Here is a 26,150-nt window from a genome sequence, read left to right as displayed (position 1 = left end):
ACTGCCGTGGCCTGTGTAGGGCTCAGCTTTGGTTGGGGATCTGCCCAGGTACCCATGGTCAGGAGGAGCCGGAGGAATATTTTTGCCTACTTCGTTGTCTACTCGTCTACTCGGAGTAAGAGATGTTGGAACTTGGTGGAATCAGAACCGTCACCAGGGTATGGCAGCAGAGCCCCAAGCAGTCAAGATGCTTGACTTAATCTTCCCAGTGAGGGGTTGGCTAGGGGCTTTGGCCACATTTCAGTCCGAGTGTCTGAAAGTAGAAACTGCTTTTAAAATACAGGATTCTTGGAAATAACTGTAGGGTTGGTTATATAAGCGTTATTTGATATAAATCAATACTGAGTTAAAAGTGCACCCTTTTGCTTTTGCAAAGCATATTAACTTGATTTGCTTACTTAAAACCATCTTGTTAAAAATCTAGAAATGTGATTCTTAAATACATTTTAATTTTTTTCTTACTCTTTCTGGAGAAGTTTTTGAACAGACAGATCAGGCGGAGTGTGTTTGGAGGGAGCTGAGCCTGTTACAGCACAGGCAAGCGGATCATTTTCTGAGATGAAATCCCTGACTTCATTAAAGCGTAACATGCATGTGAGATACAGTTCACGGATGAAATATGTGCCTATGACTCCGGGGCATCACTAAAACCTTTTCCAGATACACATTTTTTGAAAGTTTTGGCAGTCTGTGTTGTGTTTTTCCATTTTCTGTTATTTCCCGACCGTCTCCCACAGTGGTGTAACGGGATCCTGCTTGCTGGGACGCAGTCAGGAAGCAGCGTCACGTGGCCAAGCAGCCACTGTGCACTGGCCTGGCTTAAGCTGGGGTCGGACTGCCTGAGTGGAAGCACCTGCTTTACCACAGCTGCATACATTAGCTGAATCTCCAGAGTAAGCTTCCTGCATTTGAGAAGTGGAAATAAACGAGCAAGCCCTCCTGGGATTCCTGAGAGAATAGGTGAAATAACCTGTGTGAGTACTGCGTGTTGCACCTGGCATGCAGTAAGCACTCTGTGAATTCTAATTGATACAGTTGTCACCATTATTGTTAGTTTAATAGTTGTGTAAAGTGAAGCTTCTCCAAGTGTGGTCTGCAGGCCACTACCAGTCATACTGGTTTGCCATTGCTATGGTGCTTGTGCCAGAATACAGATAGAATATGCCACTAAACTAGTTAGTGTACCTGACTTTTGTAATAATGAAACTTCTTGAGGAAGGAAGCTGTGAGTTCGTTTACCTTCTCCTCTTGCTACAAACCAGTGCTTCCAGGGGAATTGGGCATCATCCTGCAGAGTGGTTTGGCACTTGAGATTCCTTGAAGGCCCTCTTGTGAAACATTCTAACCAGAGCTTATAAGTAACAGTTTGTTGATCATTTAGTGTGTGCAAACCTGTACCTTGTCTTGCTGGAGTTGCAAAGATGGCTCAGCAAGTCACCTTGCTTCAGGAAGTATACGATAAACGCAGAACGAGAGAGAAGGAAATGTTGAGCCGATGCAGTGAGAACGTGGAGAAGTGCGTGGGTGAACGTGAACTTTCACCAAGCTGCTCCCATCAGAGCCCAGAGCTCACTTCACCAAGGGAGTGTTTGAGGTGCTGGGGAGACCCAGAAATTTGCAACACTAGGAACCAGCCTGGCTCCAGAGGGGCTCCAGCCGCTCTGACTGTTGGGCAGAGCAAACCAGCGGGGGGAAGCTCACGGAACTGGCTTTCAAATTTAAAAAGGCAATGCGAACCTTTTTTACGATAAAGATTTATTTATTTGGAAGAATTAGAGAGCTCCTCCTCTGTTGGTTCAGCCCCGCTCAGTAGCCACAGCAGCTACGTCTGAGCACAGTGGCGGGGTTGGTTCCGCAGGCCTCTCCTGTGGGTGGCAGGGAGGGCCCAGGCACTCCATCCATCTTGCACTGTTTCTAGACTCTTGAGCAGGGATTCTGGTTGAATATAGAGCAGCCAGGACTAGAACTGGTGTTCCTACATAAGCCAGTGTTGCAGGCAGCGGCTTAACTCACTGCGCCACAATGTTGGCCCCTTCCATGAGCTTCGATGGAAAGCCTGGGTGTGGCCTCTTCCTACAGCAGCTCCTTGTTCTGTCTCACGGGGCTAATTAGAAGCAGGTTGCTTTTGTTGAAGCTCACTTGATAGTTAGGCCAGACTGCAGAGCACAGCCCCGTCCGCCTGTGCATCTGCCAAATGTGGCTTATTCCTAACAGAACAGTTCGGTTCTGAGTTACCTGTAACGTACTATAATATTTCTTCTTCCTTCTTTTGATTGGCACTGTTAAATTTGTCAGAGTCCGAGGCGTGGATCGCAAGTGTGTGTTCAGTTCTCTTGTGGGGCGGGGGAAGTAGACATTAAGGTGACTCACTCCAGTCGCAGGACGAGTGAGGGGAACTGATGATCTCTGGGGTCACAGGGCCTAACACCCAACCTCATGTGGATTTAAGCAACTCCGCCCTCCAAATCTGAAACCCAAGTTGTGTGGCAGCCAGGAGTCCTTCTCAGTCACTGGATCCAGTGCAGAGCCTCCTGTGGGCTCAGCCTCTGCAAACACTCCTGTCGGACGTGTCTGTCTGGCTTGTCGCGTGCCAGCTCGGAGAGCGGGTTGGAGTGTACAGCCACGGGGTGACATGGCAGTGGGAAGCCTCCTGCCTGGTGCTGTGGAGGCAGGACAAGCTGGAGCTGTGGGTGGATCTGACCGCAGAGAGCAGTGGACAGTCAGCCCGGACTTTGGCAGGCGCTCACTGCCTTGGGGGAGCGGGCTGCCCTGGCATCCAGGGGCTTCATCGGGTTGCGTTCCATGGGTAGGGGTTTTTGCTGCTGTTGACTGCAAGCCCAGCTGCGCCTCTTCCCAGTGGCCCCTCTGTGTGGGCTGGGCGTCCCACAGATTGGCAGCTGGCTCCGGGAGTCATGTGTCATACAGGAGAATGCCCTGAAGGGATTCCACATCACATCACTGGGTTCCTGGATCACAGTGAGTCATGGGGCAGCTCAGATTCAGAGGGAGAGGGGAGAGATGTCACAGACTTCAGCCCTCCAAGGAGCAGGGGGAGAGAATGGGCTCCCACACGGCGAGGTGAGCTGTGAGCTGTGAGAAGGGGAAGAGGACTGCCCCCAGAAACATTGGCCTTTGGTAAAAATGGCGCTGAGGTTTTAAAATTTTTTGATAGATTTATTTATTTATTTATATTGGAAAGTCAGATATACCGAGAGGAGGAGACAGAGAGGAAGATCTTCCCTCTCCCCAAGCGGCCGCAGTGGCTGGAGCTGTGCCGATCCTGAGCTCCAGCCGCACCGGGAGCTTCCGGTAGAACCCTGGCGCTTGCAGCTCCTCACACCCAGCTTGTCTGGTCATGTCGCACTGAAGTTTCTTGCCCCACAGAGGCCGGGGACCTGCATTAGGGTGCTGGCACTGAATGCCCCTGTCATTCCATCTTAATGTGGCATGGCTTTCAACATGAGTTCCTGAGAACCCCACCTGCGCAGGATTGAAAGTGCCTCTCCCGGCCGGCAGTTGGCTTCTGCCTGTCCTGTGTGTGTGTATCCACAAGCTCTCTGCTGTTCTCACCCTTAAAATACCCTGTGCGTGTTTGGTGAGACGTCATTTATTAACCTAAGCTTCTAGATGACTCCTTGAGCTGTTGACGGCTTCCCTGGACCCTCACTGACCACTGGAGAAGGGTTCTGTTACTCACCAGTCGCCAGCCAGCCCATCCGAAGCAGCCGGTAGCAGCCCAGTGCTGTCGGAAGCATGGATTGGTGATGTCGTACCAGGAACTGTGATTTACAAATTTGACTTTCTTTTTTTAATTTTGAAAGAGACTAGCTTGAAAGAGCAATGCTGGTTACATTTAGATTTTTTTTTTCTAATCACTGGTAGTTGGTAACGGAAGCTGACATGGAAGGAATAAATTTTTTCCTCACAACTGATTTCTTTTGGGATAAAAGGTGTGTGTGTGGGGGGTTGTTGTTGTTTTCTTTGGAAATTCCTGGGTTTTCAAGTCTTAAGAATCTCAAAAAATATGCTGTAGAGTTCAGGTTTAATTAACAAAAGACTTAATGAATAAGAATAGCCAAAACCTCGGATGGAGCGAAAGAATAACTTGACTTCCCTGGCTTGACTCTCCAAACTGGCATAAGCAAATGTTAAATGCAAAGTTTCTCTAACATTTTTCTTTAAACTAGACTGTTAAAAAAAATTTAGTAATTGCAGACTTTCTTGTGGCCAGGCATGCCTAATAGGGGCAGGCGTCTCTTTTGTGCTGGGATTAGGCGACCACGTGACTGGGTAGCCTCACAGTCCCCCTCAGGTCCCCCGGGGCTGTCTATTCACACACAAGGACTCAGATGCAGAGGCCTGCAATGGGGGTCAGGCCCCAGCACCGGGCACCGGCCGCCACCAGATAGGTCTCCGAGCCGGCCTGGGCAACAATGGCCACCAGCTCAGCCCCACGCACTGACCCGAGTGAAGCTGCCCTTTTCAGCAGATAGTTGGCTAAGAGAAAGCGACGACGCTCTGTGGCTTGCATGCCTCTGCATTCTTACTTCCGGCATTTGTGCCTTACCTTACAGCATGCTCTGTGTTTGCTTTTCAGTGTTTCCTGGCAGTCGGGGCACGTGCGGAGTGCTGAGGGCAGCCAGCTCGGTGAGGAGCAGGCAGTGGAGACTGAAGTCCCAGGACGCGAGTCAGCGAGCCTGCAGCCGCTCCGCGATGGGTCACTGAGCGGCAGGACTGCGGCATGCCCGCCGCCTGAGCCCCCGTGGGACAGGATGGAAGCAGAGCTAGAAAGTCCAAACGCGTCCCCGGAGAAGCGCTACTTTCCAGAATCCCTGGATTCCAGCGATGGGGACGAGGAAGGGGTTTTGGCCTGTGAGGACTTGGAGCTGAACCCTTTTGATGGCTTGCCGTACTCGTCGCGTTACTACAAGCTCCTCAAGGAAAGGGAGGACCTTCCGATATGGAAAGAAAAGTTCTCCTTTATGGAGAACCTGCTGCAGAGCCAAGTCGTGATTGTTTCAGGGGACGCCAAATGTGGCAAGAGCTCTCAGGTGAGTGACCCTGCCCGCCCACGTGCTGGTCACAGCACAGTCGCCCACCGCACTAAACCAGGCAGCACTCACAGTTCAGGGGCAGCCCTAAGTCACTCAGTTTCATGCGTTCCAAAGCTGGCTGCACTGCAGTAATACTTAGGTTATTATTGAGTGTACCACTGAATTATCTCTTCATAGCAAGCAGAAATCCATTCTCACTGGTGCATTGTACCTATTAGACTTTAAAAGATGTGAGAGACTTAGCATTATTTATATGACGGTCAAAATATCTATAATTCTCATTCGCTCAATATCAGTGCAGTGACATTTTAGGAAGGCAAAGAACTTAAAATTGCTCAACTACTAAGGAAAATAAGTTTTCAGGATTATGCTAGGATAAAAAAGGAATTGTAGTCCCTGGCTGTGTTAAATAATCATAACCTATAATTGTACAGAGTAACTAAAGTAGTCATGATGTATTAAAATCAAAATCCTTATTTGGTCTACTTAGCTTTCAATTTTTTAAAGTCAGATAATAAAATTAAATACCAACCTCCACAATAAAATATCTGAAATTAGAAAAAAAAATTAAAAAATAAAAGATGTGAGAGACATTGCTGCCCATTGCGAATTAAGGATGAACCTCTCTTTGTGTGCCCAGTGGTCTGATAACCAGGATGTGTGCATGTGCTTGTTGGTAAAGTGGCTGCCAAAATTCAAAAGCACCAAAAAATTCTTATTTCTAAATAACCAGCTGTGACCCAGGCCTGGGGCCTCTGGGTCTAGGGCACAGGGTTAGCGTTATGACAGACCTCAGTGTGGGTTTGAAAGTGAAGATGTGTGGGCGTGGTGCCAAGGGGTGTGAGGCTAAGCTTGCACCTGAGGTGCTGACATCCCATATGGTACTAGTTCGTGTCCCAGCTGCTCCACTTCCAGTCCAGCAGCAGAGCATGGCTTGGGTCACTGGGCCCCTGTATCCATGTGGGAGACTCGGAGGAAGCACCTAGCTCCTGGCTTCGGGCCGACCTAGCTCTGGCTCTTGTGGTCATTTGTGAGTGAAAGAGTAGATGGAAGATCTCTCTCTCTCTCCCTGTATCTGTCTCCTTCTCTTGGTAGCTCTGCCTTTCAAATAAAAAAAAAGAAAAAGAAAAAAAACGATATTGTTGGTGTGAAGACAGACTAGCGCCCGAGTCAGGCAGTACTCGGCCGGAAGAGGCTCCGTGCGCCAGCTTGCTCGGGAGGGAGGGAGACAGCACGTGTTGGGTTGGTAAGAATTGGAGGGCCCGGCGGCGTGGCCTAGCGGCTAACGTCCTCGCCTTGAACGCCCCGGGATCCCATATGGGCGCCGGTTCTAATCCCAGCAGCTCCACTTCCCATCCAGCTCCCTGCTTGTGGCCTGGGAAAGCAGTTGAGGACGACCCAATGCATTGGGACACTGTACCCGCGTGGGAGACCTGGAAGAGGTTCCAGGTTCCCGGCTTCGGATCGGCGCGCACTGGCCTGTTGCGGCTCACTTGGGGAGTGAATCATCGGGCGGAAGATCTTCCTCTCTGTCTCTCCTCCTCTCTGTATATCTGACTTTGTAATAAAAAATAATAAATCTTTAAAAAAAAAAAGAATTGGAGATTAGCTGGCAGCTCTGGTTGCTGAAGTCTCCAGTTTCATTTTAGTGTGTACTTTGGGCTTTAGTTTACTAATGAGGGAACTTAAAATGCTGGAGCTGCCCTATTCTAACGCCCTTGTCTTACTTGTTTTATGAAAGATTTATTTCTTTATTTGGGAGAGAAGAAGCTGGTCTCCCTTCTGTTGATTCGCTCCCCAGTGGGTTGGGCCAGGCCAGAGCCAGACACCTGTGTCTCACTAGACGGCAGGCCGAGCAGTTGGCCGTCCTCTGCTGCTTTCTCAGGTGCTTTAGCAAGAGCTGGATCACAAGTGCACTTGAACTTCTGCCTGTGTGGGATGCCAGCACTGCACCTTTGCCAACCCTAGTGAGCTTTTCTTTCTTTCTTTTTTTGTTTTTATTTTGATAATCTTGCATAGTTGATTAGGGCACAAAGGGTCCAGGGCTACAGGGAAGTGGGTAAGTCCATTGTTTCCACATTAATACTATTCTTTCTTTCTGTGTCTGAGGTAAGGGGAGAGAGAGGGGGAGAAGCCCCACCCAGCCTCCCACCCGCCCAGGTCCCCGCTGTGGGGCGCGCTCCGAGGGTCCTGCTCATGCAGTGCTAGTGAGCTTTTCTTTTTCTTTTATGAATCAGGGTAATGTTGCTAAGACAGAAGTAAATTTTTCTGTCTTTCATAGTTCTTAACTAGCATTCCCTGTAACAAAAGACAGATTAACAGAACACACACAGGTGCACCTTGTGTGGAGATGGGAGAACACCCAGATGAGTGAACACAAGGTTGGAGTAGACCTCAAGGAAGAGGTGTAAACTTCAGGCTTCAATGTCATCATTTCCTTCAGCAAGGGGAAGGAGGAGCGAGGAGGAGCCTGGGTCAGCTGAACCGGGGAGGTGGGACCCCTTTAACAGAGGGAAGGTTGCTGGGCAGGGTAACACTGCTTCCACCTGCTGGGCCACCCCCGACCTCACACGTCTGCAGTTTCTCCCGGTAGCCAGTGTGCCAGACAGGTGAACTCCAGGGTGGCATCTTCATTTCAGGATGCTGCGCCCTCAGTACCCAGTATGTAGGAAAAACAAGCATTTCTAATTGAGTTTCGATTCAAATGAGATATATATTTTACCCTGAAATTGAAGGCTGTTGTGATGTAAGCATTACGACAGACCACAGAGGTCACCTGTCTTTTGCCTTTGGATGACACAGTGTGTCTTAACGTCTGGCCTTCCTGCTGGAATGAAAGGAATTTTCCCCGCTAATAAATATTGCAGCCTGCACAGTGCTTATTATCTCTGACGTCTGCTTGTGGAATGCAGTGTGAAGCAGGCATGGACTTGACAGTGGATATTTTTTAATCTTGGTATTTTAGTGTTAAGATTTTATTGTGATTGGTTGTTGGGAGGAGTTGTTATTACAGTGAATGGTTTCTGTTTATCAAGATAATGTTGTTAACTAAATGAGTGTAAAGTCTCCTGAGTTCCATGGACAAACGGCAAGTTTAAACATTTTTAAAGTTTGTAATAATTTCAGATTTCACAAAAAAAGATAGTCATGAGATTTTTCTCATTATTCATGCAGGTGCCCCAAATGTAACTCTGTACCGCACACATCATTCTCTCCTCCCACTTCCTTCCACCACAGACATGTGTGTCTTTACTCTGAACCCTGAGTAAGTGGAGGTCACGATGGCTTTGAGCTCCCCAAGCTTCCTTGAGTGCTCACTGAACAGTCATGCACAGTCCCATGTCAGCATCTGAGCCTGAAATGTACTGTTGGGAGGGCGTGTTAATAATTTCTGCGGAATTGCATTCATCAATTTCCCACCAATATATAAGAAAATTGTTTTTTTTTTCTAGTTCAACTTTACATTGCAGTTCACTGTTAATGTTTTCTGTGTCCGTTAGTCTGAAGCACCGCCCTGGTCTGTGTGTCCTTGGTGACCTTGGCGACCTTGGCGTTGTGTTCAGAGTAAAGGCCTCTTTCCCTCTCTCTCTCTGAGAAGCAGTGAGACAGAGTTACAGACAAATGGACAACAGACAGAGCGAGCGCCCCTCTGTTGATTCACTGTGTAAATACTTGTGGCAGCCAGGTGAGACCAGCCAAGCCAGGGTCCCCGAGCTCAGTCCATGTCCTCCTTGGGGAGAGGGACTCCCTGAGCCGCCGCCTGCTGCCTCCCAGGATGGCCACCAGGGAGAAGCTGGAACCGGAGCAGAGTTGGACGCCAGCCTGGATGCTCTAACGTGGGCTGCAGGCCTGCAACTCCCAGTTGACGAGCTGTGGGAGGTCCCCCAGTCTGGGCAGCTCTGCTGTTCTTTAAGGTTACAGCGAGCTGCGTCAGAAGGCACAGCGAGTCCACTCTTCCCTGGCCGAGAGGTTGAGGTCAGTGCTGGCTGAGCAGCTGTCTGCCTGGCTCTCTGCTGTTTAGGGAGGATACCTCCCCCTCAGCATTTGACAGATAGCTGTTCTAAGACGGGGCAAAGCTGCTTCCCAGCCCACACTCAGAGTCAGCATCCTTTGGCAAGCTTTACTGTTCAGTCATTATGCCAGCTGTAACCAAATGATGGTTCATATCACTCTGGTGTGCATTCTGCATTTATTATTTGAAATTCTTTCGTCATTGTTATTTACCTGGTCATTTATTTGTGTCCATGGGCTACATTAGCTTCCTTTTATTCCACAGCTGTCAGTCATTCTCTAGTGAAGTGCTCTCTGGGGTGGCCAATGGCCGCAGCCTCCGAGCAGCCCGTCTTCTGGCCTGACCCCGTGGCCTTTGACCAGTTTGCTTCCGCATGCAGTGAGCTGTGCCGGGCTCAACATGTGTGCACCCTGTGCCAGGCCAGGAAGCAGCCATTCCTTGCAGAGTCCTGCGTCCTTCTAGTGGAGAACAGTATGTAGAAAGTCAGGCCCATGTCTCAGAGACCCCGAGTTGAGGCTGCCAGCCCAAATGCAGGGTGGCCTGCAGGGTTGGCTTGTCTCCGCCCTATGCCTGCGGCTCTAGGCATCTAGAGCCTTCTCTTACTTGTCTGGAGTCTTCCAGTGCTCACAGCTGGTTTCCAGAATTGCTAATCTATGCTAAATCCACACTAAAATGCAAAGGAAAAAAAAGGGCTTTTAAATATGTGCTCCATGAGTTTCCTTTTAGCAAACACGATCTGTAAAACTGAGGATTTTTACTGTGTGCTATATTAGTGCCTGGCACTGGTTTCCTTTGTGTTTTTTTCTTCTTTCTTTTTTTTTTTAAAGATTTGTTTATTTCCATTGGAAAGGCAGATAAAGAGGAAGATCTTCCGTCCGATGACTCACTCCCCAAGCAGCTGCAACGGCTAGAGCTGAGCCAGTCTGAAGCCAGGAGCCTCTTCTGGGTCTCCCACGTGGGTGCAGGGTCCCAAGGCTCTGGGCCGTCCTTGACTGCTTTCCCAGGCCACAGGCAGGGAGCTGGATGGGAAATGGAGCTGCCGGGATTAGAACTGGTGTCCATATGGGATCCCAGCGTGTTCAAGGCGAGGACTTTAACCACTGCACTATCATGCCAGGCTTGTGTTTTTTAACTTATTTATCATTTTAATTGATTTGGTTTTCTGTTAAGTGGGGGGAGGCAGGAAGATAGGCAGCAGTGTGTATCCTCAGCATAAGCACAAATCTAGTGAGAAAATGGGCTTGTTCCAAACCAGTGTGTCTGCTGGAAGCACTGGTTGTTTATTTAACAACTTGGCTACAGAGTTTATGTGACACTTTTTTATTCCCGAGTTGTAAAAATTTAAACTACTTCAAGTCAGGTCAGAGCCACCCTGTCCATGGGTTCTGTGGTTGAGGTGCTGTGCGGCAGCGGTGTCCTTGCTGTGGGGAGGGGTGGACAGCCCCCCTGCTCCCACAGCCTTTTCCCACGAGGCTCTCAGAGCAGACACCTGCAGGAGAGGGAGGAGTCGCAGAGCTGTGCTACTGGCTTCTGCCTCCAGCGTTGGTCCCAAAATGTCGCTAGGCAGGTGGGTCAGTGAGGTGCCATGAAACAGCTGAGTGGCCGAGGACACCTGTTCCTTGCCCAACACTGACTTCCAGTGGGTGCTGCCTGACGCCCTCACTCCGTGCCCGGATCTGTGTGCATTGTGACAGCAGGCTGGGGCTGTGTGACACCTGGTGCTGAGGGGTCACTGAAGGACTCAGCTGGAGGAGCTGGCATGCAGTAAGGTGCTTTCAGTTTGGGGAGCCTTGGTTCTGGTCCCAGCCTAAAAGGAGCTGGGGGAGCCTCGGCACTGCTCATGTCACACGCTGGGGACCGTTAAGAGCAGGAAGCAGAAGAGGAAGCAGCTCTGCAGCACGGACTCGCCAGATGAGGGCTTGGGGGCCACTGGCACAGGGCTGTGCCAGGCATAACAGAGGGGGTGGTGTGCTTGGCCAAGGTCATCTTCCACATGGCCCTCCTTCTTGCTTAACCACACACAGGCGCGCGCGCGCACACACACACACACACACACACACACAGGGTCTGGCAGCACTTGGAAGGATGTCCTCTGGCCCCAGTGGCAGCGAGGAGAGCTTGTGCACATGAGGCCTCTAGCACACCGCTGACGGACCCAGGTCTGGCCGCAGGTTCCTGTTGGAGGTCTTGTGAATCCAGACCCTGGGCTGTCTTTCTGCCTTTCTGTGGCGTGGGCCCCTAGTCCCTGCCTGCAGTGGACGAGGCCTGCACTCCTCTCGCCTCCCTGTGTCAGCAGGCCGGGCGGAGGCCCAGTGCCTCCTTCTCCGGCAGCAGCAGGTAAGGCAGGGCAACGGCAGGGCATCCGTGCCACTGCCCATGCAGGACACCTACAGACACAGGAGCGTGTCTAGGGAAGGCGCTGATAGAACCCGAAAAGATTATGAAATGAATTTATCATGAAAGTGTTTACTCACTTCAATTCACGAAGCTTCTAGATCAAATATGTAGATCTGGGGCGTGTCTATTGCCAAAACTCCAGGCAAATTGCATTACAAATAGGGTTATTTATTTCATATTTAAGCCAATTTTTTTTAACCACCTTGTACAACTTATGCTGAGTAAAGATTAGTGCTTTAAGGGCCCGGCGGCGTGGCCTAGCGGCTAAAGTCCTCGCCTTGAAAGCCCCGGGATCCCATATGGGCGCCGGTTCTAATGCCGGCAGCTCCACTTCCCATCCAGCTCCCTGCTTGTGGCCTGGGAAAGCAGTTGAGGACGGCCCAAAGCTTTGGGACCCTGCACCCGCTTGGGAGACCCGGAAGAGGTTCCAGGTTCCTGGCTTCGGATCGGCACAACACCGGCCCGTTGCGGCTCACTTGGGGAGTGAATCATCGAACGGAAGATCTTCCTCTCTGTCTCTCCTCCTCTCTGTATATCTGACTGTAATAAAATAAATAATAAATCTTTAAAAAAAAAAAAGATTAGTGCTTTAAAGTCATTTGCAGTTGCCTGCCCGACGCCTGTGAGCAGGCAGACGCCGGAGTTCCTCGAGATGTGACATGGTGTGATGTGACGTGTGTAGCATCTGCAGTGTCCTGGAATGCGTCTTCTCAGCCGGTGCTTTGAGGCTTGCTGCGGAGTCATTCCAGAGCGTGTGCCTCAGCTTGCCCGTGGTGACTCAGATCAGGAAAAGTGGGAGTTCTAGAAAACGGGACCGAGAACTTGGCGTTTCTCTTCTTTCTGCTCAGTTTGCAGTTTGGCTTAGAGTCACTGTCATTGTCTGAGAGGGAGGAGGCACAGCTTGTGCAGCAAGGGCCACAGCCGTGGCTTCCCTGCCAGCAGCCCTGGCTCCTGCTCGGCTGCCGCCTGGGCGATGTCAACAGGCACACCAGAACGCAGCACGTGCTGTGGACAGTGCAGTGCTGAGCACGAGGGCGGACTCCCTCAGTGGTTTGCTGTCTGCAGAGGGCCAAAGACGGCACTGTTGAGCTGGCGTGTGGGTGAGACATTAGTGTGCCTGGACAGAGCTCCATGAACTGCAGTCAGGAAGGCACGGTTGGGAGCTTGGAAACCTGGAGGATTCTGGAGCACAGGACAGTGGTGCCTGGCCTTAAAGCAGGGCTGGAGGGGGCGCGGTCTGCGTGGCCAGGTGCTGCAGGAAGGGGCACCCCGTCATTTCAATGGCCACTCTCACTGTGGAGAAGGACAGGCTCCATGGTTATCGTAGCGCTGGCTCTGGATGCTGTGAGAGTCCCTGCAACGTCCCACTGCCAGCAGGTCTCCCGGTTCCTGTGGCAATGTGGTGGCATCATGCTCACCGAACACTGGAAGACAGGGCCGCTTCCGGTTGTGCTGCCTCTGCAAGGTTGCTTGCCCCTGGGCCAGCTGGAGGCCTTGGCCTGTGTGCCCCACAGAGCCATTTCAGCTCTGACCTCCCCCTCGGCCCTGGTCACCTCTGTGACCCTCGGATGGCTCTCCCCCGGGCTGTTAGAACTTATCACCAGTGCCATCAGAAGAGAGAGCTTAATGCTGCTCTTGTTGGAGTTTGTACTTTTGAAGTCCTGAGATACTGTCTCTCTTCCTTTGTGTAACTGGCTGCTAGTGGGCACTGTGTAGGCTGCCCGAGTTTATGACGTGGGTCCCTGGCTGAGCCCCGAGCCCAGGCCTTCTCCCTTCTTACAGAGTATGACACTGCATCTGTGTAGATAGCTGTTGTCTCTGCCGTGCTTTGGATCCTCTGTTAGATATGGGAGGCTCACTCAGACAAGCAGTTTCCTTGCATTTTCACATGACGGATGATTGACATCTTGGCTAGGGACCCAGCTGTGGACCCTGAAGCGAAGGGAGTCAGTTTAAACAGCAAGGATGTGGCAACAATAAAAATTGACTACTAGGGAGTGACAGAGACAAAAGCTTCTGTGAATTCTGACATAGATTGGAGACTAAAGATAGGTGACATATAATCAAAGAATTTAAAAGTGTCTGGACAGTTTAAGAAATCAACATGTCGGGCCCGGCGGCGTGGCCTAGTGGCTCAAAGTCCTCACCTTGAATGCCCCAGATCCCATCTGGGCGCCGGTTCTAATCCCGGCAGCTCCACTTCCCATCCAGCTCCCTGCTTGTGGCCTGGGAAAGCAGTCGAGGATGGCCCAAAGCCTTGGGACCCTGCACCCACGCGTGGGAGACCTGGAAGAGGTTCCTGGTTCCCGGCTTCGGATCGGCACAGCACCGGCCGTTGCGGCCACTTGGGGAGTAAATTATCGGACGGAATATCTTCCTCTCTGTCTCTCCTCCTCTCTGTATATCTGACTTTGTAATAAAATAAATAAATCTTAAAAAAATTAAGAAAAGAAATCAACATGTCTTTCACCAAGTATCTCTTGAGTCCTGGGAATGTTGAGTTAGCAAGGTGGATTAGTTCTGGCAGAGGGCCAGCAGCCCAGGACTGTGCTGCAAGGTCTCACCTGGGGCAGCGGGGAGCCCTGCGGGGAGCAGTCCCTCACTCAGCCCACTGCTTTTACAGGTAAGTACACCAGAGCCTAGGATGGTGGAGAGTGGAGCAGGTAAGCGGGGCGCTAGACCTGCAGCCCCAGCTTTGGACTTCCTGGGTCTGGCCATCGGTCCAGGCTTCATGAAAGCAGCCTCCTAAGTTTTCGCCTTGCATCGAATGAAGCAGGCATTGAGTAAAGGCTGTGATTTGAACCTGTCTTACTGTAGAGAGAGTGCTGTGTGCTGTTAGTCATGAGGGATACGTTATCAAACAGCATTTGGAATGATTAATACATTCTGTAAGTTAGGTTTGTTCTTCAAATTACAGAGAGGATCAAAACCCCAGAATTTCATGAGTCTAGTAAATCTGAAGATAATTCAAAATGTTGCAACTTCCAAACACCTTAGTTATATTTTAAGACAGTCTGAGGAGAATCGTTTTAACAATGTGTGCAATAGAATGTGGCTTATTGACAGCGCCTTATGATTGCAGTGTATGAACAAACACGCTGGTTCTGCTGGCATTCTGTTACAAATGAGGTTGATAAAAATCAGTTGCTTTTGTAGTATGTTTTAGATAAAAGGTTTTTTTTGGATTTATTTATTTTTATTGGAAAGGCAGATACACAGAGAGGAGGAGAGACAGAGAGGAAGATCTTCTGTCCGATGGTTCATCCCCAAGTGGCTGCAACGGCTGGAGCTGCGCCAATCCGAAGCCAGGAACCAGGAGCTTCTTCCAGGTCTCCCACGCGGGTGCAGGGTCCCAAGGCTTTGGGCCGTCCTCAACTGCTTCCCCAGACCACAGGCAGGGAACTGGGTGGGAAGCGGGGCTGCTGGTTTTAGAACCAGCACCCAGGTGGGATCCCAGCATGTTCAAGGTGAGGACTTTAACCAATGCACTATCATGCTGGGTCCAGATAAAAGGGCTTTAAAAATGAAATGGCTTCGGGCAGCCGTGTGTGGTTGACTCTTTCCAAATCGAGATGATTGGTCATCTCACTAGGTTTATTTCAAAGTGTCGTCAGATAATAAGGTAATGGAATATTTTGGCTCTTAATTGCAGAGAAGTGTTAAGTATGCTTACCTAGATATACGTTATGATTATTTAGATTTAAGTGTAAATCTTTAAAATTGAGTCACTTCTTTTTTCATGTAAAGACCACTTAACATCTACATCGCTGAAATGGCAGGAGCTGATACCAGAACCGCGTTTTAAATGGGACTTTCTTACAAGCAGAACAAAAGTAAACATCTAAAAATCTGTAAGCCTTTGCAGACACACAGGCTAGATGAAAAATATCCCTGTTTTGCCCTTGATTCTTATTTCCCTCTCGAAGTCAGACCGAGGTGGACGGTTGCACAGCTCCCCCGCTAACCCGTGTTTGGTCTGGTCTCCATTTACTCGTAACAGCCGTGCGTGCTGCCGAGCGTTCAGAGCTTCGCTAAGATGCGCTGCCCTGCAGCCACTGTGGATGCAGTGGTGGATCGGAGGGCCCTGCTGTAAGCCGGCCCGTCTGCCGTTGTGCTCACAGCGGGAGCTGACCCTGTCTCTTTCCCGTTGAAGGTTCCTCAGTGGTGTGCTGAATACTGCCTCTCCGTCCACTACCAGCACGGGGGCGTGATATGCACGCAGGTCCACAAGCAGACTGCGGTTCAGCTTGCACTGCGGGTAGCCGATGAGATGGACGTTAACATTGGTCACGAAGTTGGCTATGTGATCCCTTTTGAGAACTGCTGTACCAGTGAAACGATCCTGAGGTTGGTTTCTGGAAGTTTCATCTGCTACCCTGATGACTCTTTGGTGTGGGTGCTGCAGTCCCAAAAGAGCCAGACCCTTGCGCTGTGTCCAGCGTCTGTGAGTAATGGCCGCTGGTCTCTGTCACCTGGCTGACAGACCAGTTGCTTTCTCGTATTGCTAACATCAGAAATTGTGCATCCCAGCTTCTTCCACGACTCCCATCATCCTCAGGAAAAAGGTACAAGTTGTGAGTTTGGCCCCCAAAAGGCTTCAAATTCTACTTGTAGAACACTGCCTCGTGGCGGCTCTGCATCGTTGTTGCGACCACTGTGGGCCCCGTCCCTCTGGGTGCCCACACGCGTCTGCCTCCATGTCCACCATTCCCTGTGCCTTGGAATGCCCGTGTCTCTTCTGGGCTTGTCCCATTCCTTCAGGCTGCACAAGGGTCCCAGCTCTCCCATGCTGTAAATGAGAAAACTCCCTGTGGGCTTTCGAGCGCTGGCCGTCTCCCTCCGTGACGGTGCTTTAGAGCTGCAACTGTCGAGCTGCCGTTCTCAGGGTTGTGTGGGCTCCCCAAAGCCCGCTCTGCACTTGCTGCGAGTGGGTAAATCTCTTGGTGGTTGTTCAGAGTTGTGGTGAGATTTCCTGTGAATAAGTATTCAAAAGCTTGACGCAAAGAAAAAAAGGACAAGTAGAAAAAAGAAGACAAAAATCATGCTTCTGGCCCAGTGGTCCTCAGGCAGTCTAACATCTGACCCCACAGGTCGGGGTACCTGTCCAGCAGCCCCCGGGATGCCACCTGCCCATCCAGGGGCCGGCTGAGGAGTCCGGGCTGCTCGTGTGGCTTGCCTGTATACCATGCCCAGCACGTAGGAAGCTCGGCTTGGGCCAGCCGGCCAGGGTGGCTTCTGCACACTTGCTCCATGCAGGGTGTGTGGCTCTCTGACAGTGGTAGGGACGCCCTGGGCTGCCGAAGCCAGCTGCTGGCACGCTGGTGCAGTTCTGGTCTCCCCAGCGTGGAGTTGGTGTGCGCTGGTCCGTGGGTGACCAGAAGCATGCGACAAGCTCTCTGAAGCTTAGCCCCTCCTCAGCAGCTAGCAAGTGGGACGGGCCCACACGTGCCGGGGGAAAAGGTGCAGACTCATTCTGTATTTATTCCCTTTTAAAGCAGTCGTTCAGATGATCTCAGTTTTATTTAAATGATCATTCTGATTGGGGGTCTAAAGTTGATGCATTGATTTTATATCTGCGATACACCATTGGACTGTGGAACCTTTTGGGAAGAACTTGTGAATGTAGTTATTTTTCAAATGAAACGTTTTAACAGCTCTTTCCTTAATTAATATTAAGATAATTAAAAATTACGAATGCCTGATTCCCTAGCTCCTATTTTCTTACTTTTTTTAAAGATTTTTTTTATTACAAAGTCAGATGTACAGAGAGGAGGAGAGACAGAGAGGAAGATCGTCCATCCGATGGTTCACGCCCCAAGTGAACGCAATGAATGGTGCTGCACTGATCCGAAGCCAGGAGCCAGGAGCCCAGAACTACTTCTGAGTCTCCCACGCGGGTGCAGGGTCCCTAGGCTTGGGCCGTCTTCGACTGCTTTCCCAGGCCACAAGCAGGGAGCTGGATGGGAAGCAGGGCTGCCAGGATTAGAACCAGCGCCCGTATGGGATCCCAGTGCTTTCAAGGCAAGGATTTTAGCCACTACACCATCATGCCAGCACTTTTTAAAGCTTTATATACACAGTAACTTACTAACATAAAGGTAAGATATTCCTCTTTGTGTTAGGTAGGAATGAAACGAAGATGTATAAGTAAGTTTTAGGACCAAGCTCTGTGATTCGTTAGTGTTTATGTGATGGGGGAGGCCTTCTTGCCCATTCTAGTGGATTTTTTTTTTAACTTTTTCCATTTTTTAATTATATTTTTGGCAATCTTTACGTTAATTAGGATAAAAAGATTCAAGGGCTACAGGAAAGTGGGTAAGACTATTATTTCCATATTGTTTCCTGCATGTATCTGAGGTAAAGGGGGATATTGAGGGAGGAACCCCACCCAGTCTCCCACCCACCCCAGGTCCCAGATGTGGGACATGCTCCGAGATTCTTGCTCAAGTTCAACAGTTCTGAATTGCTGCCAGTCTCGCCACTCCAAGCACGATGAGGTCGTTGAAGAATCCAGTGATTGACACAGTCCATCATAGAGGCTCCATTTGCCCAGTTTTTCACTAGTGGATTTTCCATGAAGTCACTGTCCCATGTTTCTCACGAATTCTAGCACATTGCCGGAACACAGCCGCCTTGTCCGTCTCTTGGGGCGTAGATGAGTTCTGCTGAAAGGGGAGTGGAGATTTATTTCTCTACGCCAAAGAAGTAGCACAGATTAGAACAAGGTGTTTTGGAATGACAGTAGTCGCCATGCCTCTGGGTCGGTGATTGAGCAGCACACAGGATCTGCGCGTGTCTGTGTCTTGTGTGGAGTGGAGTGCTGTGGTAATCGGGATGTTTCCTCAAGTGGTAGAAAAGCAGCGACTTACCACTGCTCATCTGGCACATCGTGGGGCGAGAGCAGGAGCAGAGAAAGGCGGCCCTGAGGCTGCTCACCCCAGGAGACACAGACCCCCAGACAGCAACCCTGGCTGTGGCCCCGGAGGGACCGCACCTCTCTGGGCCTCCTTCCTGATAAACACGAGATGGTGCTGTGGCCTTGAAGTCACAGCACCCCCACTTGACCCGGAGTCCCCTGGAGCCTACTGAATGCTTGTTCCTTTTCTTTCTCCCTTGGATACTTGTCAGGATCCCCAAGAATACTCCCACACTCAGTGGTTTCTTAGTGGTTTCTGCTGGAGGCTAGGAGCCATGGTGTGGTTCAGGGCTGGTCCCAGGGTCACCTCCTGCCTGTTACATCTAAAGCATGTGATCAACTTAAACTTAATTGCTTACACAGCAGTTGTGGCCACTCTACATCAGTCCCAGGGGACATGAGACACCCCCCTTCTCAAATCTAAGCTGTGCTCTGGGCCAGCAGGGGTCAACCTGACTAGCAAATTACAGTCTCAGAACCACTGTGTAGAAGGTCAACTTCAGCCATTGTGGCCACTTGGGGAGTAAACCATCGGATGGAAGATTTTGACCATCTGTCTGGCCTCCTCTCTGTGTATCTGACGTTTCAATTAAAAAAAAAAAAGAAAGAAAGAAATATGATTCCCAAGAGCAGATGTGGGAAGGGAAGTAGCAAGCAAAGAGAGCCAAGGTGTTGTAGCTGCAGTGTGTGTGCCGCAGCTCCCTGCGCTAGCCCAGCCCACCTCCTCCCTCCACAGGGGCTGGGGCCATCGCTGGGTAGGTGCCCAGTGTGACCATGCTCCCGTGATGACCTGTAAATCATAATAAAACAGTCATGGCTGACATGCCAGTCCCATCACACACCTGACACCATGGCATTGCCAAGTTTTCCATTAAAGTGGAGGATACTCAGACCCCAGCCCAAACTCCACCCCGTTGAAATTCAGTGAAGTCATGCTTCAGACAGCCCATGTGCCTCCTGATGCCAGTAGAGGCCAGCCCCACGCCCTGCAGAGAGCAGTGCTGTCCCTCTCGTAGGACTGCCTGCCCTCCAGCCCACTCCCATGCGCTTGCTCTTGGCCTGCGACTCTTGCTTCTCACAGACCTTTACCCACATCTGTTCCTGGAATGTTCTCTCCTATGGAGATGAGGCTATGCCTACCCAGGGGCCACCCCCAAAATAGAACTACCAGGAAGTTCCATGCAAATCGCTAGAGGTTCCTGCTCTTCCCCGATGGCCTCAAATAGGTGTTTGCTTTGTAAGTGGCTTTGGTTTGGTTGTTCTTTGATGTTGGGGGTGAGAGTTGTGTGAACACATACAGCAGGTGCATATTTTACTCATGTATGTTTGTCTGTGTTGTGGGTCTGTAGATTTTATTAGTCTGGGAGAATCCAGGCTCCAGCAGAGCATCAGAAACACCAGTTAAGACGGGGGTGGGGGAGGCATTGTTGCTGCTGGGAAGGCCTGGCGGGACTCGGGGCTGGCGTGGCCTGACCTTGCCGTTGCTGCTTTGCAGGTACTGCACCGATGACATGCTGCAGAGAGAAATGATGTCCAACCCCTTTCTGGGCAGCTATGGGGTCATCATCCTAGACGACGTCCACGAGAGGAGCATCGCCACGGAGGTGCTGCTGGGACTTCTCAAAGACGTCCTGCTGGCCCGGCCGGAACTGAAGCTCATCATCAACTCCTCCCCGCTGCTCCTCAGCAAGCTCAGCTCCTACTATGGAGACGTGCCTCTCATCGAAGTCCGAGGCAAGCACCCGGTGGAGGTGGTGTACCTCAGCGGGGCCCAGCAGGACACTTTCCAGACCATTCTGAGCCTGGTCTTGGAAATCCACCACTCGGGTGAGAAGGGCGACATTGTCGTCTTCCTGGCGTGTGAGCAAGTAAGTGGGTTGTGTCTTAACTGGCCCCATAGCCCAGTGTTTATTTGGGAATCTAAAACACTCAGATCTGTGCGTGTTAATTAGCTGCTTAAATATTGGCTTCTGTCACACTCTTCTGTGAATCTTCGCAAGAACCAGGCAGGTAATTAAAACGTGTGCCTGAAGAGGGACAAGGGTGGTGGCTTGGCATGGCAACAGAGAGGCAGCACTGTGCCGCAGGGTGCCCCGGCACCCTCTGCTCCCAGCCCTGGAAGCTCGCTGTGGGCCTCCTGCAGGTGCTGTGGGCCTCCTGCAGGTGCTGTGGGCCTCCTGCAGGTGCTGTGGGCCTCCTGCATGTGCTGTGGCCTCCTGCAGGTGCTGTGGGCCTCCTGCATGTGCTGTGGTGCGTCTGGTGAAGGTCAGGGGAGCGGCTGAGCACTTGGCTCAGAGTTCAGTACCCAGCTGTCCCCACAGTGGCCCTTGGGGTGCGGTGGGAGGTGGGAACGAGGGTGTCCTTGCCCTCTGTTGGCCCTCGGATACCATGTTCCCTGGGAAGAGCCACCTGACACGAGCGCCACTGCTCAGGGCGCAAGCTCCTCTGTCTTGGCCGCTGTGCTCCCCTCCTCCCTCTCCAGCAGGGTCTGCAGAACCCGACTGACCGCTCCTCTCGGAGGCTCAGTCCTGGCCTGCTTTTCCTCCCCATTTTCCCAGATAGTGAAAGCATGTAGACCATGACCCAAACACATGGTGGTCCTAGTGATTAGCCAGAGACCAGAGCGGAAATGGTTTTAGGGGGCTGAGCTGCCAGCTGAACACAGACACAGCCGTGCGTCAGAACCCTGTCCCCCGGGGCTCATGCACTCCCAAAGAGAAGTATCGGGTCTACTCCAGGCAGGGTAACGGGCGACAGGCCCGGCGTTGCAGGCTTCAGTCTGTATACCTACAGCATATTTATCAGATTTTTGTGTATATATAGATGATATTCATTCTTATGAGCAGTGAATCTTACAACTATTACTGTGATTTATTCTGTTATTGCCTGTGCTGGCATGGTTTAAGAACTTCGACTGAGGGCCCAGCACAGTGGCCTAGCGGCTAAAGTCCTCGCTTTGAATGCGCTGGGATCCCATATGGGCGCCGGTTCTAATCCAGGCAGCCCTGCTTCCCATCCAGCTCCCTGCTTGTGGCCTGGGAAAGCAGTCGAGGACGGCCCAATGCTTTGGGATCCTACACCCGCGTGGGAGACCTGGAGGAAGTTCCTGGATCCTGGCTTTGGATCGGCTCAGCACCAGCCTTGTGGTCACTTAGGGGGTGAATCATAGAACGGAGGATCTTCCTCCGTCCCTCCTCCTCTCTGTATATCTGACTTTGCAGTAAAAATAAATAAATCTTTAAAAAAAAATCTTCAGCTGAGTCCTAAGGGAAGTCATAACATAAGGACGCAGGATTCACGGAAAGGATTCAGGATTGTCAGTGCAGCGGGCTGGAGCCTCAGAAAGGGGAGCTGGTAAGAGTGGGAGAAAGGCTCGGAGTCGGTCAACTGGCTGCAAAGGGGATGCGCGCGCATCTGCCCGTGCCCCAGGAGGAGAGGGGAGATGAACAGGATGCGCGGTCATCCTTCGAGTCAGAGAAGCAGAAACTCCAAAACGGATTGTTTGGGAAACAAAGTGGACTAAGCACATTGAGGAGGGTGGCCTGTGGTGTTTGCAGCGATGGCACAGGGACCTTGCACCCTCAGGCTTTCGTCGGTGCAGTTCTGCCAAGCAGGTGAGCTCTCCTGGTGCAGTTCTGCCGAGCAGGTGAGCTCTCCTGGTGCAGTTCTGCCAAGCAGGTGAGCTCTCCTGAGGCTGGGCAGGAAAGGCGATACTGAACGATGGTGCCGGGTGAAATCCAGAGTGCTGGGGGCTGCCACTGACCAGGTTCTGGTGGGCAGTGGGCACAAGAGGCGCCCTCCTTGCTGTCCTGAGACTCAGAGGGTGGGGCCCCAGGCCCCCACTGCAGTGCCCGGATGCCAGGGCCTCACCTAGAAGCCAGGCATTGGGGATGCTGCTTTCCATCAGCTCTGAATTGTACAGAGTTGCCAGGTGCGCCTGCGTCCACCCCGCCTCCTGAGCCCGCGACTTGGCTCATGAAGGGCCTTGCCTCATGGCCATCCTTGCCAGCTGTGGTCCTTGTGTATGGTCCCGGGGTTTGTCTCTTGGGAAGACTGGCCTTGCTCAGAAATCCATGGTAGAGCTGTGGACCATCTGAAGCTCTCCCGATTTCTACATAAACTTTAGAGCCAACCCAGGTGGTCCGAGAGACGTTTACTAATGGCCAGTTTTTGTTTTATGGCATACACTTTCATCTGTTGAGGGCAGAGTGATAGAGAATAATCCATGCACTGAGTCACTCCCCAAGTGGCCACACGGCTGGGCTGTGACCTGTCATTCAGCCTGTGACCTCTTAACCTGGAAACAGAAGTTGAGACTTAACAGTTGTGTCCAGACTGACGATTGTGAAATGATGAGCTGTCACAAAGGAGGTGTCAGCAGGTTAGAAGTCTTGCTGGGAATGGTCAGTGTAGCCCTGGGGTTCTCTGCTGCCGGAGTCCAGCTCCAGCCGAGGTTCGGAACTCGGGAAGGGTGCGTGGATGAGGCGTGAAGAGAGAAAGAAGGAGACGGACCACCAGATTCCTTGATCGTAGTGGACAAAACGAGAAAGCTGTCCGCTTTATTTATACAAAAGCAGTACAAAGTTTTTTCTTAGGGGCAGATTGACACAGCTTCAGGGGGGCACAATTTACAACTTCCTGAGGAAGGATTGAGGAAGGATTCCACATTCCTTGCTTATCTTGGCTTGCCAGTCTTCATCTGCTCTCCTCAGGTCTGGGCTATAACCTAGGCGCCATCTGTATCAACCAGACCCCTATCTTGTATGAGTTAAAAGGACTGGGGCCTTGTTCTATGGGGATCAGGATTATTGACATTAGTTGGCCATAGGTCTGTAAGCTCACCGTTTGTTAAAGCAAGGGAAATAACAGCGGAAAGAATTGCAGTTAGCAATGAGCTAAGTTACTCTATTTAAGTTTCAACTCTACAATGGATGAGCGAGTGTTCCCAAAGACAATTCTACAAATTGTTTCAGTATTAGGCAAGGCATTATCCATACCAACGTTGCAACCAAGAGTTTTTCAGTAGACAACACATCTTATGCAGTAATACACTCCTAATACAATTCTTGTTCTACAACTTATCTATCACTAAATGGGAGAAATACATCAAGAGAGAAAAAACATGAAGATCTAAAACAAAAAGTTATAAACATTACATTCCTCCACAACTGCAGGCTTTACAACTTCATAAGTGATCAAACAATAATCAAAAATATCTCTTTATGATGTTAGTGAAATCACCCTATATTTCCTTTAGCTAAAAATTTATGAAAACAACTAAAACAGCTACATTTTCTATATTCTAAAGAATTGCAAGGACAGGCTAACCTTTAAGACCACAGTAACTATATTTTTTGCCTTAGCAGGATAGGCTTCAGGATAGGCTTCAGGGTTACAGTAGCTATATTCTTCGTCATAGCAGTATGGCCTTTAGGGTCATAGTAACTATATTCTTTGTCATAGCAGAATGACCTTTAGGGTCACAGTAACAGGATAACTTTTAGGGTTCCTCTTATCAAGCCATTCCCCAGAAAGCATGATAAATATCTGGGCCAGATTTTCTGGCAATGGGTAAACAACACGGACTTAATTATACTCCTGTGTGTAGTTAAAGGCCCACTCACCAGGACATCCTCAGTAACATTAACTCTTAAGCTCACATTGGTTGTAAAAGCCATCTCACAGGGGCAGACAATGCCTCAATAGATTACATAGTGGGGTGGTTGAGTGTCCATGCGAAGGGGAGTGAAAACTGCGTCAAGGTGGTCAGAGATGAATCCACTTAGCCCTGCTAAGCAGCTGGTAGCTCCCCGGGCCCTGCCAGTCAGGGAGCTGTTCTCTTCACACCTTCGTGTTATACACACCTACTGCATGGCCTCCATCACTCTGCTGTGGGAGCAGGGCCAGTGCCTATGGTGTCTTCCTTTGGTGCTTATGCGACTGACAAAAGGCTGGAAACCAGACGCCAGACACATTTGATTCTTTTTTGTTTCTTTTTTTTTTTTTTTTTTTTTTTTTTTGTTCTTTTTGATAGGCAGAGATATAGAAAACTGTTTCATCTTGTGGCTCACTCCCCCAGTGCACACAACGGCCACAATTGCATCAAGCCCAGCCAGGATCTCAGAACTCCAACTTGGTCTCCCATGCCGTTGGCAAGTTTTTGTTCCTAAGATTAAGCCATCCTGATCACTTACTGGAGCAGTCTGCGCCAAGTGAGCCAGCTGCAAGCAGAGCAGGGCATAAGAGCAGTCCCTGTGGGCTTGCTGATGCGGCCAGCTCAGCAGCTGCACACTCCCTGACCTGCCTGAGAAGGCTCACCCACATCCAGAACCTGAGGGACCTGCTCTGTCTAGGCCGATTTTCTGTCCCCTTCTGCACATGATGTAGTTGGAGACGCAGAGACTGGAATTCAATCCTAACGTCTGTGATTGGGGTGGCCCTGGGCATGCTGCAGACGGCACACTTCCTACCGCGGGCTGCCTGGAGTTGGCACCTGCCTGTTCTCATCCAGCTTCTTGTTGCTGTAGGCTCTGCTAGGCTGTGGTGATGGCCCAAGAACTGGGAGAGCTGGATAGAGCCCCTGGCTCTGCTCTGATGTGCAGGCTTTTGGGGAGTAAGCAGTGGGCAGGAGCCCAGTGTCTGCCCTGCAGTGGTGGGGGAGCCCGGTATCTGCCCTGCTTGGTGGGGGAGCTCAGTGTCTGCCCTGCAGTGGTGGGGGAACCCGGTGTCTGCCCTGCAGTGGTGGGGGAGCTCAGTGTCTGCCCTGCAGTGGTGGGGGAGGCTGGTGTCTGCCCTGCAGTAGTGGGGGAGGCTGGTGTCTGCCCTGCTTGGTGGGCAGGAGCCCGGTGTCTGCCCTGCAGTGGTGGGGGAGGCTGGTGTCTGCCCTGCAGTAGTGGGGGAGCCCCGTGTCTGCCCTGCAGTAGTGGGGGAGCCCGGTGTTTGCCCTGCAGTGGGGGGGAGCCCGGTGTCTGCCCTGCAGTGGTGGGCAGGAGCCCGGTGTCTGTCCTGCAGTGGGGGGGGCTGGTGTCTGCCCTGCAGTAGTGGGGGAGCCCCGCGTCTGCCCTGCAGTAGTGGGGGAGCCCCGTGTCTGCCCTGCAGTAGTGGGGGAGCCCGGTGTCTGCCCTGCAGTGGTGGGGGAGCCCGGTGTCTGCCCTGCAGTGGGGGTGGGGAGCCCGGTGTCTGCCCTGCCGTGGGGGGGGAGCCCGGTGTCTGTCCTGCAGTGGGGGGTGCTGGTGTCTGCCCTGCAGTAGTGGGGGAGCCCCGTGTCTGCCCTGCAGTAGTGGGGGAGCCCCGTGTCTGCCCTGCAGTAGTGGGGGAGCCCGGTGTTTGCCCTGCAGTGGGGGGGAGCCCGGTGTCTGCCCTGCAGTGGGGGGGAAGCCCGGTGTCTGTCCTGCAGTGGGGGGGGCTGGTGTCTGTCCTGCAGTGGCGGGTAGGCCATCTTTCTGAGGTTTCTTGTGAACCTAATGAGTGATAAATAGGGCTCCCCCATGTGAGTGTGGTTAGACCCTTGATGAGGTAGTTTTGGAAATACTGAAGGCAGTGTGAATCACAGCAAGAGATTTTTGTTTCAGAAACACAGAAAATGTGCTTTGAAAGGTGCAGTGTGCCTGGAATGCCTCTCTGGCAGCCTTTGGACCAGGTGCTGGTGTAAAGGAGTGTGGCAAATGATAATTTTCCCTTAACGTATTTGGCACTGCAGATTTTGTATTTATTGTTATTTATTTGAAAGGAGAGAGAGAGAGAACTCCCATCCCCAGTTCATTCGCCAGGT

At 51.2% G+C, this 26,150-nt stretch overlaps 1 protein-coding gene across 1 annotated transcript in view; it reads left to right on the top strand.

The window, feature by feature from the left end:
* Nucleotides 1-4,688: 4,688 nt before the first annotated feature.
* DHX32 (DEAH-box helicase 32 (putative)) overlaps nucleotides 4,689-26,150 on the top strand; it is a 35,253-nt gene continuing 13,791 nt past the window's right edge. The window contains exons 1-3 of the mRNA XM_004580182.2: nucleotides 4,689-5,051; nucleotides 15,617-15,810; nucleotides 19,875-20,247. Of these exons, the coding sequence (XP_004580239.2) occupies nucleotides 4,773-5,051; nucleotides 15,617-15,810; nucleotides 19,875-20,247 (846 nt within the window). The 5' untranslated portion in view covers nucleotides 4,689-4,772. The remainder of the gene's footprint in view (nucleotides 5,052-15,616; nucleotides 15,811-19,874; nucleotides 20,248-26,150) is intronic.

Source organism: Ochotona princeps, chromosome 13 (genome assembly GCF_030435755.1).
Source record: "Ochotona princeps isolate mOchPri1 chromosome 13, mOchPri1.hap1, whole genome shotgun sequence".
Taxonomy (NCBI): Eukaryota; Metazoa; Chordata; class Mammalia; order Lagomorpha; family Ochotonidae; genus Ochotona; species Ochotona princeps.
The sequence above is the reverse complement of the archived record's forward strand: the minus strand, read 5'-3'. Positions and strand labels throughout refer to the sequence as shown.